The sequence below is a fragment of the Eubalaena glacialis genome, chromosome X, assembly GCF_028564815.1.
Source record: "Eubalaena glacialis isolate mEubGla1 chromosome X, mEubGla1.1.hap2.+ XY, whole genome shotgun sequence".
In the NCBI taxonomy this organism is placed as follows: Eukaryota; Metazoa; Chordata; class Mammalia; order Artiodactyla; family Balaenidae; genus Eubalaena; species Eubalaena glacialis.
Genome location: NC_083736.1, coordinates 11329469 through 11345755, shown reverse-complemented (window position 1 = coordinate 11345755; position 16287 = coordinate 11329469). Strand labels below are relative to the sequence as shown.

General features: G+C 46.1%; 1 protein-coding gene across 1 annotated transcript; it reads left to right on the top strand.

Annotated features, from left to right (window-relative positions):
• Window positions 1–36: 36 nt before the first annotated feature.
• On the top strand, window positions 37–12948 carry TRAPPC2 (trafficking protein particle complex subunit 2). The gene is made up of 5 exons (XM_061178551.1): window positions 37–131; window positions 7265–7376; window positions 9916–10064; window positions 10502–10583; window positions 11834–12948. The coding sequence occupies exons 2-5, from the start codon at window positions 7284–7286 to the stop codon at window positions 11930–11932; spliced, it is 423 nt and encodes a 140-aa protein (XP_061034534.1). The 5' UTR covers window positions 37–131; window positions 7265–7283; the 3' UTR covers window positions 11933–12948.
• Window positions 12949–16287: the final 3339 nt, after the last annotated feature.

The following is a 16287-nucleotide window of genomic DNA, read 5'->3' as shown; positions in this document are numbered from 1 at the left end:
GCCCACTATCGCGAGAGCGCAACCGCGGAGTCTCGCGAGGGCTGCTTGCAGAGTCTCTACGGAAGCTGCGGAACGCGGGTCTCGGCCGCGGGAACCGACTGGGCGTTTCCGTTCCCGGCGTCTCGCCGCAGGTAGGGAATGGAGCGAGTGGGCGGCTGGCGCTCCGGGACTCTGGGGGATGTCCCCGGGCCCTCGGGATCCGAGTATTGGCCCTGTCTCTCCCCTCTGCCCCGGGGCCGGCTGAGCTCTTCACAACCCACCGGGCGAGTCCACACCGCGATTCACCCTGCAAACGTCCACCTGCTCGGGGGCTTTGCTTCTTGTACCTTTCACTGGGTCATTCAGCTCACCCCGGGTTTCTTAACTGCGGCATTATTGCCGTTGGAGCCGGAAAATGCTCCGTTGTGGGGCTGTCCTGTGTACTGCAGGATGTTGAGCAAGCATCCCCGGTTTCTACCCAATAGATGCCAGTAGCACCTGCTCTCCCCCGCCCCCGGTTCTGAGAACCATGAATGTCTCCGGACATTGCCACGTGTCCTCTGGGAGGCAAAATTGCCCCTGGTTGAAAACCAGTGAGCTAAACTTTGAGTACCCATGTTGTACGTGCTGTGAAGATAGGTGAGCCGGGTCCCCCAGATACTTAAATCTAATTAGAAAGAAAAGGAACCAGTCTCTCAAGAAGCAATAATGAAAACATTACAGCCAGAGAATTGACTAAGAACTAAGATGCATTGTAGACTGGGTAACGATTTTAGAAAAGTGGTTGGAGATGGACATGAGTGGGCACATCTCTGAAAAGTGTGACTTCATCAAGGCCTTGTTGGGTTGAATTTGGATGGTGGGCAAAAAGCATGGGAGGAAGGGGGAACATTCTGAAAGGAATTTAAAAAAAAAAAAAAAATCAGGACCCTTTCAAGAGCAGTGAGGCATCTGGCCTGACTCCAGAACCCCATGCTGTGGGTATAAGGTATCTAAGCCCCATGAGTACAAAATTGGGCCAGTGATGGTTTTGTGAACAGCACTGATGAGTACAATGAATTTTCACCCCTGGCGGTGAAAGGCTTAGAGAATTTAAGAGGCATCAAGAGTGACAGGGCTTCCATAGGAGGTAGAGAGCATGTAGGTTGGTGTTGGGAAATACCTGGAGGAGGAGGAATTTGGGTGGGCTTTGAAAGATGGGTGAGGTTTACACATGGAATCAGGGAGAGTATTCCAGGCATGAAGAGAGAAATAAATCTGGAGTGGACACAATCAGTTGGGGAGAAAAAAAGTATACCAGTCCACTGTAGCCAGGGTAGAGCAATGAGGTTGAGAAAAGCTGTACAGAGCAACGTGGGACTACGTTTTTGATACTGGTACTTGATCCCTGTAGATGAGAAACATTAAGGCTTTTGAGCAGAATAGTGAGATGATGAAAAATGTTCTAAGACGATGTTAATATGTTGCAAGTAGTGTTAAATAAAAACACATCTGTGCCTGAAGACCCTCTTACCCCCAACCTTCAGTGCCCAAATTGAATAGATTTAGATTAAATGTCCAAAAGCCAGCATAACCTCACTTATGGTGAGGTAGAGGAATTGCTTTTAATATTAATAGGAAAAATGTCCTATTAGAGAACGATCAACAGTATTCATCCTGCTTATTGCAGTGGACATGTCTTGTGCCACACTAGGTTAGTCTTCCAGCCCCAGGTCTATGGAACAACTGAAGCCACTGCTGTTGGGAGCACAGGGAAGTTTTCCAGAAGTTCCTCTATAGAGGCTGTAAAGAGGTTTGCTGTAAAAATGGGTGGTTTTGGAACTGGCATCCATGAGTTGTCTCGGAGGGGCCTTCTAAGTTCATTGGGTTCATCCTCCCACTCTGGCACTACTAGTGGTCTTCCAGCCTTCCCTTAACACACGTCTAGTGATCGGGGGCGGGGGGGGGGCGGCGGTGTCACTTCACAAGGCAGCCTAATAGTTCTTTAATTGTTACAAAGTTCTCAATTATATTGACCCAAATGTCTTTCCATGTAACCTCAAAGGAGCAGCCCTAGGCTTGGCCTCTGGAAGAGTTTGGAATAAGTCTGTCTAGTTCAGAGCTAGCAAATACTTGGCGCTCCCATAGGCACTGCCCTCTCCCAAACCCGTAGCAGATGTGGGTAACTGATCACAGCAGCCTTTCCCCCTGACCACCCTTAGTCTCAGAATCTCTCTCAGCACCAGTTCCTGGCCTTCACTGCTAGTTGATTAGAATGGGCTCACGGGAAAAAACCCATTTGCCATCCCTAGTCAAACCCCTTCCCATTAGACAGCATCGTATTTAAAGAGTGCACCATAGCCCACTACCCCCGCAAAATAGTCTCCCCCCGCCCCCGGTTTAAACATCCTCAGTTCCTTCAGTAGCTTCTGTCTGCATTCCCTAGCCTAGATGCCTCCCTCCTCCCAGCACACACAGCTCAGAGTTAATGGTTTTAAAATGTGATTCCCAGAACTGAGCATGTCCCCCAGAGACGGTATTATTAGTGATGAGGACATCATCTTCTCTTTGTGCAGCCTAGACTTGCATTCGCTCTTTCGACCGCTGTATCAGATTGCCGCCTCCGATTTAGCTGGCAGTAAATGAAAACGGGTTCTCACAGATGAGCGGCTCTTACACTAGGTCTCCCGCATCCTATTGTTGTGCGGCTGATTTAAGCCCAAGTGCAGGACTTTATTCCAAATCCTTTTACATTCTATCCTGTTCATGTCACCTGTTTCTCCTAGCCGTGGAGATCTTTTGAATCCTAACTTTAGCCTTCTAATAAATTAGGTGCCCTTAGCATGTTATCTTTGGGTGTGGTAAATTGGCTTCATCTCAGTTACTGATGCAAACCTTGAGCTGGACTAGGTTAAGGTCAACCTCCAAGGCTCCCTCGAGACCCCATGCTGTCGACTGACATGGAGCACTTTAACATTCCCGTCAGCCCTGCACTGTCCCTCCTTCAGCAGAGAACGAGCACTTCCTGGGCCCCGGCACTGCCGTGGCTCTGGGGGTACCACAGGCTGTCATCCAGGCTACAGGTCTCCCCTGGGTTCTTAGGCAGAGAACCACAGGACTTCAGAAAGTGACTCACCGTCTCCGTATTTCCCTTCCTCAACAGCGAGTGTAGGTCTGACATAACTTGTTCTCCTAGAACAAGCGAGTGAGTCGTAACCCACTCTTTTTGTCTAGGGATTCACATTAAATGACTTAGTTTGTCATAAAAGCTCCCAGCATGGTGTCTGACTGAATACAGGCATTTAATACCTATTTCTGTTGGTGTTTTAATCTCTTCGGAAGTACTCAGACTGGGAGGCAAGCCTCTTTGTTTCTCAAAGTTGGAGTAACAGTTACTGGCTCTTTTCTGTTCCTGTGATTTCTCAAACGTCACTGACCAGTAGTTATACCGTCAGTTGTCAACCCAACTGTTTCTTTCACATACCTGTCTTGGGGTTCACAGCCTGCCTAACCTAACTGCTTCCACACTTGCCGTGTGAGAATCATTCTTTGAGAAAACTCAAGTTCAGCACACCTGTGTCCCGTGTTATTTATGTACCAGGTGCCTCAACTAATTGACCTTTCTCCCTTGCTTTTTCCTGTGGTAGCCTGAAAGCCTTCCACACATTTCAGCTTGTTTTGGGCTTTTGCCCTTCTAATGCTAGCCTCACAGGTTTCTGGTCCCATTTTTACGTTCATTACTAGTTAGTGCCCTCCTTCTTACATCCTGTACACGGTCTTTTCAGTGAAATCCAGAGCTCCTTGTTCATTTCTTTAGTTACCTCTCTCAAATCAGCTCAAGACGCTCTAGCCACCACAAACAGCTGTTTTCACCACAGATGGGAGTCCTGGCTCCCCTCCCTTCAGCCGACAAGTCCTGCCCTTACAAGGGAGGATTTCATTGGTACTTTAACAACTATGGCAACTTCTCACAAACGTGCTGTTCATCACCCAGACACAGCATTCATCAATCAGGCCCCTGAGGCCCCGAGGGCCTCGGCACTGGAACTTTCAGAAGGTTCTCATCCTTGTTGAGGAGAGTTAATCCCCCCAACGCCTCTCTTTCCTGCATTCCCTCTCCTAGATTCCAGCACCATCCCCCGCGCCCCACACACACACTGCCCAAACGACGGCCCCCTCCTCACAGGTCCTTTCGGCAAGGGCGGGGGAAGGGCTGTTAGCCGTAGGGGATACTTGCTGGAAAAACCCAGCCCCAGCCGCTGTTCTCTTCCATACTCTCATCCCCCCACTGCTCCGAGTGGCTTCACCTCGCCGCACCATGGCCCGCCCTCCCCCCGCTTGCCACAGGGCTCTGAAACCCGCGTCCCACGGAAAATAAACTCATTTTGCCCCCAGTCTCTATAGAATGCACCTTCTACCTTTATTGCTGACACTTCCTGGAGTATTTCCTTTTTTCTTATACCTGCAGGTTTTTTCAGCTTTGACGTGTGTTAGTTTCCTATTGTGGCCACAACACATTACCACAAATTTACTGGCTTAAAACGACACAAATTTATCATCTTACAGTTCTGTAGCATACACGTCCAACACGGGTCTCACTGGGCTGAAATCCCCTCTGGAGGCTCTCGGGAAGAATCTGTTTCTTTGTCCTTTCCAGCTTCTAGAGGCCGCCCGCATTCCTTAGCGCACGACGCCTTCCTCCATCTTCAAAGCCAGCAATGTTGTATCTCCGTGGTGATCCTTCCACAGCCACGCTTCCCCCGGACTTTCCTCTGGGGCTGCCCTCTTCCACTTTTAAAGACGCTTGCAATTACATTGGGCCCACCTGAGTAGCCCAGGATCCTCGCCCTATCTGAAGATCAGCTGATGAGCAGCCTTAGTTCCATCTGCAGCCTTAATGCCCTTTGCCATGTATTGAATAGATTAACATTCACAGGTTTCCCGAGATTAGGATGTGGACATCTTGGTGGGGCTCGGGGCGGGGGGGGCTACTCTGGCTACCACCACACGTTCAAAACTGACCTGTTCATTTTCATCCCTCTTCCTTCCCTTTCTTATTTCCGTTCTCAGTGAATAGGTTCATCATCTTGATATTCTGCTTGATCACCTCAGCCAGACATTTTGGAAACATGCTCGATTCTTCCCGCAGCTCCCCAGTTTAATCCATTGCCAAGCTCTGTGTGACTGCCTCCATACCTCGAGACCTTGGAGACACTTCAAGGGCCCCTATTTTAGGTGATGGAAAAATTGAGCAGGTGTAGATCATCTCCATCCTCGCAGAAAGTTCCCTATATCAGACAGCACGGAATTCTAGAGCGTGTCTCACCTCTGCTCACCACCTAGGCAGAGAAGCCCCAAGTATTAAATGACTGTGGACATTCCCTTCCTGAGACAAAATGGTTATGTTCTCCTACGGCTTCCTTTTCTTCCACTACACCTTTCAGCTTTTCCTTGTCAGAATGGAATCGAGAGCTGCATACCTTCTTCAGCTGTGTGTGAAATCACACGATTGGCAGCTCTGGTTCTGCGTAGCTGAGCAGTTTGTGATCGACCCTTTATGCGGTATTTCCTGCAGTTGCCTTTCTGTTTATCCTCACGCTGTTCTTAGGATGTGCTTCTCTCCCAGACACGGGTCTCCGTATAGGGTTGAGTGGGTTTGGGGGAAGGCGGGGAGGAGGGTAATCTTCCTTGTACATATATTGTCTCTTGCTGCTTCTAAATGTGTGTAGGGGGAGAAGTATCTTCCTTACAGTATTTTTTTTTCCCCTGCTGCTGCTTAAATGTTTGTGCTGAAGAAAGTAAGCCCTTCCCTTGGCAAACTCCAGCTATGAAACCTATTCCGGCAAGAATGAATGATGTCATTGTTTACTTGGTTAAAATTTCAGGCTCCCATCCCTCGTCCCCTCACTTGTGCTTGAGAATTACTGCCAATTCTCCTAGTTTTGCAGAGCTTTTGTATCATTCCTGCCTGCCTTTGTTGTCCAGTTTTACTGTTTGGGTCTTTTTCTCATCTTTCCCCTTTTTCTGTAAAGGGCCAGACGGTCTCTGTGGCGACCACCCCACTCTGTCATTGTAGGGCAGGAGCAGCCTTAGATGGTAGTGAGAGGACGGACCAGGCCAGATTGGGCCCGCAGGCCATAGTGTGCCAACCGCTGCCCCAAATAACCTTTTAAATCTGACTCACTTCATCATGCCACGAGTCTCCTATCTTCCTTTTCTTCCAGTCACGGCCTTCCAATTCCAGAGTGAAAGGGGCCAGCCGTGCCATGATTTCCTCTACAAAATGTTGTACTCATCAGGAAATACATTTCCGAGGTCTTCAGATGTCGTCGCGTGGAAGTCCCAGTGAGGCTCGATGGGCCCTGGGTTCGGACACACCTTACTGTACGCTCCCAGTGAAGCAGATCCCGGCCCCATGTCTCCACGTGCCTGCGTTCATGTCGCTAGAGCTAGACGTGAACCTAGCTTGGTCTGATTCCAAAGACCTCGTACGAAAAATACATACATAAATGCATCTGCCCGTCTGTCCGTCCATCCATCCAGATTTCAATTGTGCTAAATGCCCCAGAATCACTGATTTCTCTCCCACCCCCACTTTCTCTGTTTTATTCCTGTAGCAAACCTATTAACCCTCGTTCCAAGACCTCTTAATGACTCAGAATGTCTTCCTTTTGGATTATGACTTCTTCCATCTCTTCTAGAGTACAAAACTGTTTCTTCCTCTCTCATAAATGGTGTTTGAAGAGGCATATAACAGGCTCTTTTATGTGCAGCATTACATTCATAGCATAGACCCTTCAGGTGGGAATACAAGTACCACACAGTCTGTAGCTGACTGCTCTAGGAGCTCTCCTTTCTGTAAAGGACATGCGCTAGAGTGGTTCTTAGCTTCCTTGGAAGCATCCATCCTGAAAATTTCTAAGGCAAGTCAGTTATTTCCTAATCAGCACCCAGGTGTTAGCGCCAATGCTGACTGATCTAGTCCAAGTTTAAGCCAGCTTACCCTAAATGTTCCACACTTTCGGATCATGAGAATGTTGTTCTTATGATTTCATATTAGAGGTCTTCCGGTTTCCCTATGAAAATGTAGTAGTGGATTCTCCAGGACATATCACAGATAAAGAATTTGTATCATCCAAAAGCCACGTATCTACAGTGGCAAACTGGAAAGCATGCCGAGCTTAGGGGCCACCTCCTCTACAATTCAGGTTTAAGTTTAAAAAAAAAAAAAATGGAATTCGTCACTTCCTGGTTTTTGGTTTTCAGTATTGAGTACTAAAAATATGTGTTATTTTCATTTAATTAGGAGCTATATATTGAAGACAATGTCTGGAAGCTTCTACTTTGTCATTGTTGGTCACCATGATAATCCAGTTTTTGAAATGGAGTTTTTGCCAGCTGGAAAAGCAGAATCCAAAGTGCGTATGGAACCTTAAAAAATTCCATAACAATTGTTCTGTTGTTGTAACGATAATGGTGTGATGTGATTTTAGAACTGCAAGAGATCTGGACAGATGAGGTAACTACGAACCCAGCACAACTAAATTAGGCTTGCCCTGCAGTCCCACAGGTTGATAGACGCCAGCCAGGAGCATCCTCTGAATTGTTCGTGCTCTAATTCAGCACACACTTAGCACGCACTAGCAGATGCCCTGGGTCTCCCCTCCCTGGTCATCAGTTCCCCGTGTCACCCCCTGTGACGGCGGCTCCTTGAGCACACAGAAACATAGCTCACCTGCAGTGGGTCTGCAGGAGCACGTGGTGCTGCCCTGAAATGCCAGGACAGTCCCTTCTGTCCCCGTGAATCACCTTTTTCAGCAGGACATACGTGCTAGATCCACTTACCCCGGGAGGGTTAAAAGAGACCCCGACTTACACGTCCTCCTGCTGCCCGAGACGGCGGCCTTTTTCGGCGACCCCCACGTGGCACCCACTGGCCGCGTGGTGCCCTCGTGCTCTCCTCTCCAGTGACGCCACCCAACCTTCTTGTCAAGAGTGGTTCCCGAAAAACAAGCTTCAAGAACATGTTGCCACGGAGAGTAAACAGAGCCATAGAGTCTTGGGATGAGCATAGCTGGTCCCTTCCATCTCCCTGTACAAGTGCATATTCCAAATAAATTGCTGACAGGTTATGCTATGTTTCTCCCAACCTCCAAAAATAGGCTTGAATGTCCCTTAAGACCAGAACTGATGTTTGAAATTAGATGTGATGTGTAATGTCCAGTGTAAGACGCTTTTCAACTATTCAGATCTTGCCACTAAAATATGATAGAAATCCAAGGTATTATCCTAGCAGGTGTTGTTGCTACATTATTTTCCCACATTCACATGAGCACATTGCTCGTTAAAACTTGGATGTGAGGCATCCCTGCAGCAACAGTTGCTTTGTGTGGTATACGGCTGCTTACAGTTTTTCTCTCACTCCAGTGGCCTGTAGGCAAAGCAGTGCATGTAAAAATAGTGTCGCATGACTTGATCTTCTTTCTCCTGCTACCACTCACCTCCGTAAACCATTTCTACAGTTTTCTTCTAATGTCTCAAGACTGATCATCAGTGTAAGGGAAAACACTACTGTGAGCCAGACAAAACACGTCCATTCCTCTGAGGGTTAAATTAGCTCCGTCACGGTGCCGTGGGTGAAGTATAAACATGCTTTACCTACGCGAGGGCTCCCAGGGCAACTTGGCCGCCCAGTCACGGGAATAGCCTCCTCAGCAAGGAAGTTATGTTCGTTTCCTAGGGCCGCCGTCACAGAGTACCCGGAACTGCGTGCCTTAGAACAACAGAAATGTCTTGTCTCACAGCTGGGGAGGCCTGAAGTCTGAGACCAAGCTGTCGGCAGGGCCGTGCCCGTCCAGAGGCGCTAGGGAAGGTCTGTTCCAGGCCTTTCTCCCAGCTTCTGGCAGTTCTCCGCTTGTGGCAGCAGAACTGCAGTCCTCACGTGCCAGTCTCCCTAGGTGCGCGACTGTCTCCAGATTTCCCCCTTTTATAAATACATCCGTCATTGGATTAGGGACCCATTCAACTGCAGCATGACCTCATGGTAACTAATTACATCTGCAACGACCCTCTTTCCAAATACGGCCACGTTCTAAGGTACTGAGGGTTAGGACTGCAACATAGGGATTGGGGGAGGGGGCACAAATTCAACCTGTAACAGAGGTGTCCTTTGAAAAATGCATTTTGAAAGTAAGAATTCCACAGGAGTGAGACTGCATTCCAGCTTGTGAATTCCTTCTCCACATTCTGCTGGGACAGTCCCGCCTTCTTCAGTTAGGCCTTTACAGTCCATGAAAAGGACACCCCCGGCTTTGACAGGACCACCTGGCGCTGTCGGCACAGGGGATACGCAGCTGGGGCTGAGCCTGGCCGCCTGCCACTCCCAGGTCCCTGCCATGTGAGCTCCCTGTACCTCAAGACCCTGTGCCAGGCTGTCTCCACTGCTCACCGGGTGTCACCGCACACAAAGCCCCGCCTCCTACCCCCAGCCCCAGCCTACCTTGTTTTTCTCCTGTCTTCCTCCTCTAAAAAGATGCGAGCTTCTTGAAAGCAGGATCTGAGCTGAGGGGAAGGGAGGAATGGTGAGGGGGAAGAAAAACAAAAAAAAAGCAGGATCTACTTTTTTTTTTAATGTATCCTTTTTTCACATGCTTAAATGGTTACAGAACTTGGTAACTTCCTTCTTGCAAAATTTTAAAAATATAGTTTCTTGGACACATTTCATTTACTAAGTAATTGGCTGTTTCTATTTATTGAGCTTTCGAAACCAGATTAGAAAATAGAAAATAATGTGAAAGCACTGAAGACCTCTGTTAAGTCTCATGGCAATAATCGAAGTAAAAGCAGAAAGCTTCCCCCCGCCCTCCTGAAAGCTGTGTCTAGAATTTGCAGAGTGAAGTGTGGCTGTTCTTGACGCTGTAAGGAAATGTTAATCTTGTGCTCCTCGCTGCCACCTAGGACGATCACCGCCATCTGAACCAGTTCATAGCTCACGCTGCTCTCGACCTCGTAGATGAGAACATGTGGCTGTCAAACAACATGTACTTGAAGACGGTGGACAAGTTCAATGAGTGGTTCGTTTCAGCATTCGTCACTGCGGGTCATATCCTTACCTGTTTAATGAAGAGCTCTAACAAAGGGTCGGGGTAACAGACTAGACCAAGGTGGGACCTAGATGCCAGGTTCTGAGTCTGTGGACTGCAAAATATTAGGTAAACATTGCCACTTACGGGGCTTTTATTTTTTTAGGGGGAAAAAACACTCACCTTTTGTTTAACAGATAATGTTAAAACCAAGTCTCATATATAAAGTTAAGGTTTATCTGAACCATATCAATGGTGATTTTATTTTGTAGTTATTTTCTAACTTAAAAAGATTATGTTCTCTTCAAGATAAAACTAACCTAACTTTGAACCCAGTGTACGGATTCACCTTTTCCATCGCCAAATACACTGCATGTGACTCATTTGAAGAATATTGTATCGACTGATCGCTTTTCAGTTTTCATTTCTAAAGAAGATTATACCTTAATTATTTCACATATGAGATTTATTATGCTGCATGACATCAGGCAAGAAGACGGGATAAAGAACTTCTTTACTGATGTCTATGATTTATATATAAAGGTATGGTATGTTCTGTACCTTGTAAAATCTGGTTATAAAAGAGATTCCAACTTTGGCAGGACACTGGCCTGTTGAGGCAGCCCCCTTAGACCGCACAGCTCTCCTCTCAGCAGAGCTCTCCCCCAGCAGGACCGTTCCCGGCAGCTCCCTCACCAGGCAGGTCTCTACCACCAGCTTACCATGTATGCAGGACAACAAGTCGTAGTTATTTTTAAATCGGTTTCATTCTCCCCCTTTTGGTGCATATAGTTGATTTTATGAGGCAACCCTAAAGCGAGAGACAGAAGCAGTCTGTATAAGGGAAGTTGCTTCATAATTTTAATGTAAAATGTTTTCCATCTACTTAACAAGTAAGTTACAGTGCAATGAATGTAGATCATAAACAGGAAGTGATTCATGTATTATCAAAGTCACTCAAGGAGAAAGGGGCCACGCGCATTTCTTGATACTCATTTGGAAAAAATGAAATAGTAATAAGATATGAGTGGTTAAACTGCAGTGCTGACAGTATATTCTTAATAATTTAAACATTCTCTATTTGGACAAGATGTTTTGCGTATCAACACAGTTAACAATCAATATTCCTAGTCAGAAGTAGCAAGTAAGAATATTTAGCCCTCTTATAAAGATGGACAACATCAAGTGATGAAGGTGTAAAAGTTGGTAACTCCTTTCCTCATTTGTGATTCCATCCAGTACTAATTTCCCTCACACATATTATGATATACTCATTACATTATCTGAGAAACTGATCACTCACCTTGTGTTAAAGGAGAGTATTAAAAACCTGATTGTTAAAAACTACCGCCCAAGAGTAACTTTTAAGAGCAGTGTGGTATAACTTTTCCTTCACTCTGAGCGTATCAGATTTTTCATGTGTTTTATATAGCCAAAGGGCCTACCGGATGAATCCACATCTTGATAATGAACGTTGAATGTAGTTGTATTTCACACACAGGGTGGATCCCGGGAGTTGGTTTTGCTCACACAGGCAGCACTTACCATACGTGCCACCATGGGTTTTGCCACAGGTACTTCCCTTAAACACCAAGACAGAAATTTCCTTAAGGGGCTGTTAATATTTAACAGTGGAACATCTTCATTGAAACTTAAAAATGTGGTCTTCAGACTTTTCCTTTGAATGTCTTTAATGACTTAATTTAAAACTTTAAAAGATTTTCCTTTTAGAGACTTATGATGTCAGCCTTTTTACTTTGACAAGCTCACCTTAATACTTTCTTCTCTTCTAGTTTGCAATGAATCCATTTTATGAACCCAATTCTCCTATTCGATCAAGCGCATTTGACAGAAAAGTTCAGTTTCTTGGGAAGAAACACCTTTTAAGCTGAATGCAAAAAATTCGGAAGTAAACAGTGTCACTACAATGGGGTGTACTCAGGAATGTGTACATTGTAAGTAACTTGATTAAACAGCATGGAAAAGTTTTAGTTGTAGTCTCAATTTATCTAAACCTAATGAAATTGCTTTTATATTTAAAAATGGTATGTTCAGTTTCTTATGATTATCAACAGATTGATATTTGCTTGTGAACAGTGTTATTTATGAAGAGCTCTTTATCAGTAAGCTTGAAATATTTTTATTTTAAAAATTGAGAATAAGCTTTTGACTTTCCTCATTCAGATAGCTTGATCTTGTTTTAACAATCCAGAACCAAATGTCATTGTGAAGATTTGGTAGGCAGATTTAAAACCAAAAGCTTCTGCAGTAGGGAATGAAGTTGATAGCACATACATGGGTTCATCTATACATCTAGAGATGTTATGAAAACGTATAGGTAATATACATAGAAGTAGTATATGTACACTAAGAAGCCAAGAAGCCACAGCAGACGGCTTTGCAGTGCCAAATGCCACAGGCCTGCCCCTGTCAGAGACTGGGAACAGTGATCCTGCTGTAATACTAGAATCCTGGATCCATGTTTGTAAAGTGGGAGGCTAGGACCAAAGTGACAGGTTATGTTCTTATGTCTCCTTTCCCTCAGACAGTAAACTGAAGATTAAGTGAACCCGTTGATAGCTGTACTAGTAAAAAGTTGTAAGGCAGTTTTAGAATTGTAAACAAAGAAAAGCTTGCATCACATTAACACTTGCGCTCTTGGCCATTTAGGCTGTATACCGGAGGGGGCAGGAGTAGCCTCTTTTTTGTACTGTAACAGCGTGGGATCTTACAGTAAACCAGTAAATGTCCATTGAAAAGCAAGTAATATAACTGCGTATTTTCTGTGCTAATTGTGAGCACTTGAAGAATTTTGTTCCATTCTGAATAACCTGAGCAATTAATTCTAAGTTTGGTCCTGTATCTTTGTATGAAGTTGCTAGCATAATTTTTTACCATATTTATGTGATTTCCTAAATAAAGATGTTTGTCCAAGATTGGGGAAGTTTAATATCGATTCTTTTTATTCTTTTTTTTTTGGCCACCCTGCGCGGCTTGCGGGATCTTAGTTCCCCAACCAGGGATCAAACACGGGCCCGGGCAGTGAAAGCGCCGAGCCCTAACCACTGGACCGCCAGGGGATTCCCAATATTGAATTTTTTAAGTGCTGCTCACCCCACCACTACTACTACCATTTTAGTCCTGTTTCCCCTAATGAAAGTCTGCATGTTAACATATATCGCAACTCATTTTACAGGATTCAAATCGCCTCAAACTTAGGTGCCAGAGCTTTGGGAGCAGAAAAAGATACTCAGCTAGAAATCCAGGCGTAATGTCCGCCATGCTCACTGGAGAGACCCACACATGTACTTATTGTATACAGTTTGCTCTGCCCTCAGTGAGCGTATAGCGCAGAGGGTGGCAATGCTGCGGTGAGGAGCAGCGGCGTGGTGCTTCAGCAGGAGGCTGTAGGGTGGAGATGGTTTGGATCCCAGCTCAGCCACACAACAGCGGTGCCCTGCAAACAGCCTTGTCACCAGGCTTGTGACGGTGAGATGGGAACGAATAACACAGGCCCTGTGGGAGTAGATCACTATAGTTAAGTGTCAGATTTCACGTATGACTGCCTCTGAAGGAGCCTGAAGGCAGATTCAGCGATGAGCGTAGGAGTGGGTAGGACCTCAAAGGTGGGCCGTGCTGGGAAAGCCTGTGGGCACATGGACAGGACAGCTGAAAGGATGGAACCAGGGCCGGTACAAGGGGAAAACCAGGCGCTGACCGTTAAGAAAGCAAAAGAAACCAAAGAAAGAAAAAAAAAAAACGGCAAAAGAGCCAGCAAAACTCAGCTCTGGTAGTAGGTGACCGTCACTTAAAGCTCTGGAACACAAGACCAATTGGGGGACATCAGTAGCACCCAGGGCATCGGGCTCCACTGAGCACACGCAAGTCAGCACTAAACCTGTAATCTACGTTAGCACTCCCGAAGTGATCCAAATAGAATGCACAAATCGGGTTCGGTCCTCTTTCGTTGCCTAGGACGCTTCGGTGGCGCCCACATTCTCCACGTATGCAGAGACCTTCGGTCTCTCCTCCACCCTGCTACACCCGTGTCCTTTCATTTTATGGTCACGACAGCACTTCCTGGTTGACAGTCCACGGTGGTAACTTCTCAGAATCCACTGACTACACAGATCCTCTTTTCTACCTAACGCTTCCTTGCCCCACAAGCCCCGCTGGCACTGTGGATGGAACTGCCGTCACAGGGTCATGCTATTAAAGTGAAAGCTTACACAAGGTTTTATAGAAATGTAAAACGCCAGGTTTTAACATGAGGACCATCTAGGATGTTTTAACTTCAACTAGGGAGTTTTCCCCAAGGGGGAAGAAGGTGACAAAAGCAGTAATTCATTGAGGAACGTGCACTTTTCCATCTTCCACGCGGCACATTGTAATTGCTACATCGAATGGCAAGTGTACATCTGTCCATCCTCCCAAGTTCCGTAGTTTGCCTTTTTCTTAACCCTGAACTCTGTCTCCAAGGCTTTACATGCGCAGACAGCACGAAAGCACCTGTCATCACAGCGGCAGCCGCCGGGCCCCGTAACACCGGGGCCCCGGCCCTGAACGGGACAGCGCGCTCCCCAGTCCTTCCCTCCCGCCTGCTCCCTCGGGCTCCGCAGCTGCTCCGCCCCTCTTGCAACCACCACCGCCACCGCAGTCGCCTGCTTTGCTCCCCAGCTCTTTTTCCCTAGTTCTCACCTTTGTGTCAATAACACCTGCCAGGCAAAGCCCGTGTTACTTTCTTAAAAGATTCAGATTTTCAGCTACCTTCTGCTGCTGTCTGAAGAGCTCCTCCGTCAGGTCAGCGAGTTGTCGTTGCTGTGAAGGCGGAAGCTATTCAGTCAGGTCCTGTTCCTCCTCCTCTCGTCCCATTTCAGTGCTGGGTTTGGTCAGCCTCTGTTCACCGGGTCCCTTTAAGTCACGCTGTGGAGCTGCATTACTCTCCCTTCCGTCAGCCTGTCTACACACACGAGGATTCGGTCCTTTGATCCTTTTTTTGCTGCCCAGTTCTAGACCTCTGGAATGCCAACTAATCTAATCCCTGAATATTTAGCTGAAAAGAAGGTTATTGAAAAGATGCTTAGAAGTTTAGAAAAACCACTAAGGTATTAGTTAAATCTATACAAGTATCAAAATTATACATTTTGTAAATACCTACACACACACACACACACAGACGTATAACGGGCTGAATTGTGTCCCCCTCCCCCAAAATTCATAATCAACAGGCCTAGCCCCCAGTCCCTCGGAACGTAACTGTATTTGGAGGCAGGCCCTTTAAAGAGTTACTGTGAGTTCAAATGAGCCCATTAGGGTGGTCCCTTAATCCAATCTCACTGGTGTTCTTATAAGAGGAGGAAATCTGGACACAGAGAGACGGGGGGGGGGGGGGGGGGGGGGCGCTGCGGAAGTGTTGTGTGCAGAGGAAAGATCCCCTGCAAGCCATGGAGAGAGGACTCAGGAAAAACTAAACCTATCAACACCTTGATCTTGGACCTCTAGCCTCCAGAACTGTGAGAAAAGAAATCCCCATTGTTGAAACTGCCTGATCTGCATGTTATGGCAGCACTAGCGAACTAACACAATATGCTTTCCTTACGTACTAAAAATCTCGACGGATACCCAAGAAACTGACACGTGGCTGCCTCCATGCACAGGAACTCGGTGGCAAGGGTAGATATTTGTCCCTTGTGCCTTATAATGTTCAACCGTGTGACTCTATCATCTATTCAAATGATAAACAACAAAAAACGTACTCCTAATATCCACTGGTGAGCAAGGTGTGGGAAACTTTAATATACTACTGCTAGCTAGCTATCAGCAGAGAACGGTTTGAACAAACTGTTATTAGACATCCATGCAGCAAATAAATGAGGGAGGTCTACTATATAATGGAACTATATCCAGACAGATTAAGAGAAAAGGGCAAGTCACTAAACAATGGGTACACTTGATTTAAAATAACAAAGCAAGTCCCCTAGAGAAAAAAACAAAGGGAATATATAATATACACTCATTTGTTAATGGTGGATTCCTATTTTGTTTTCTGAATGGAGGATTATAGTTTGGTGGGGCAGGTGCAGAACTGATTATAAATAATAAAAACTACAGCTCTCTCTAACCTGAGACTACAAAGAGATTTAATTTCCCCAAATTTAAAATGTGAAAATGTTTTGCTTAGAGCCAAATCTGTTGTGTTAGGAAATTAGATTTTCAAAAGCTGAGCTTACTGTATTGGTGTTCTGTG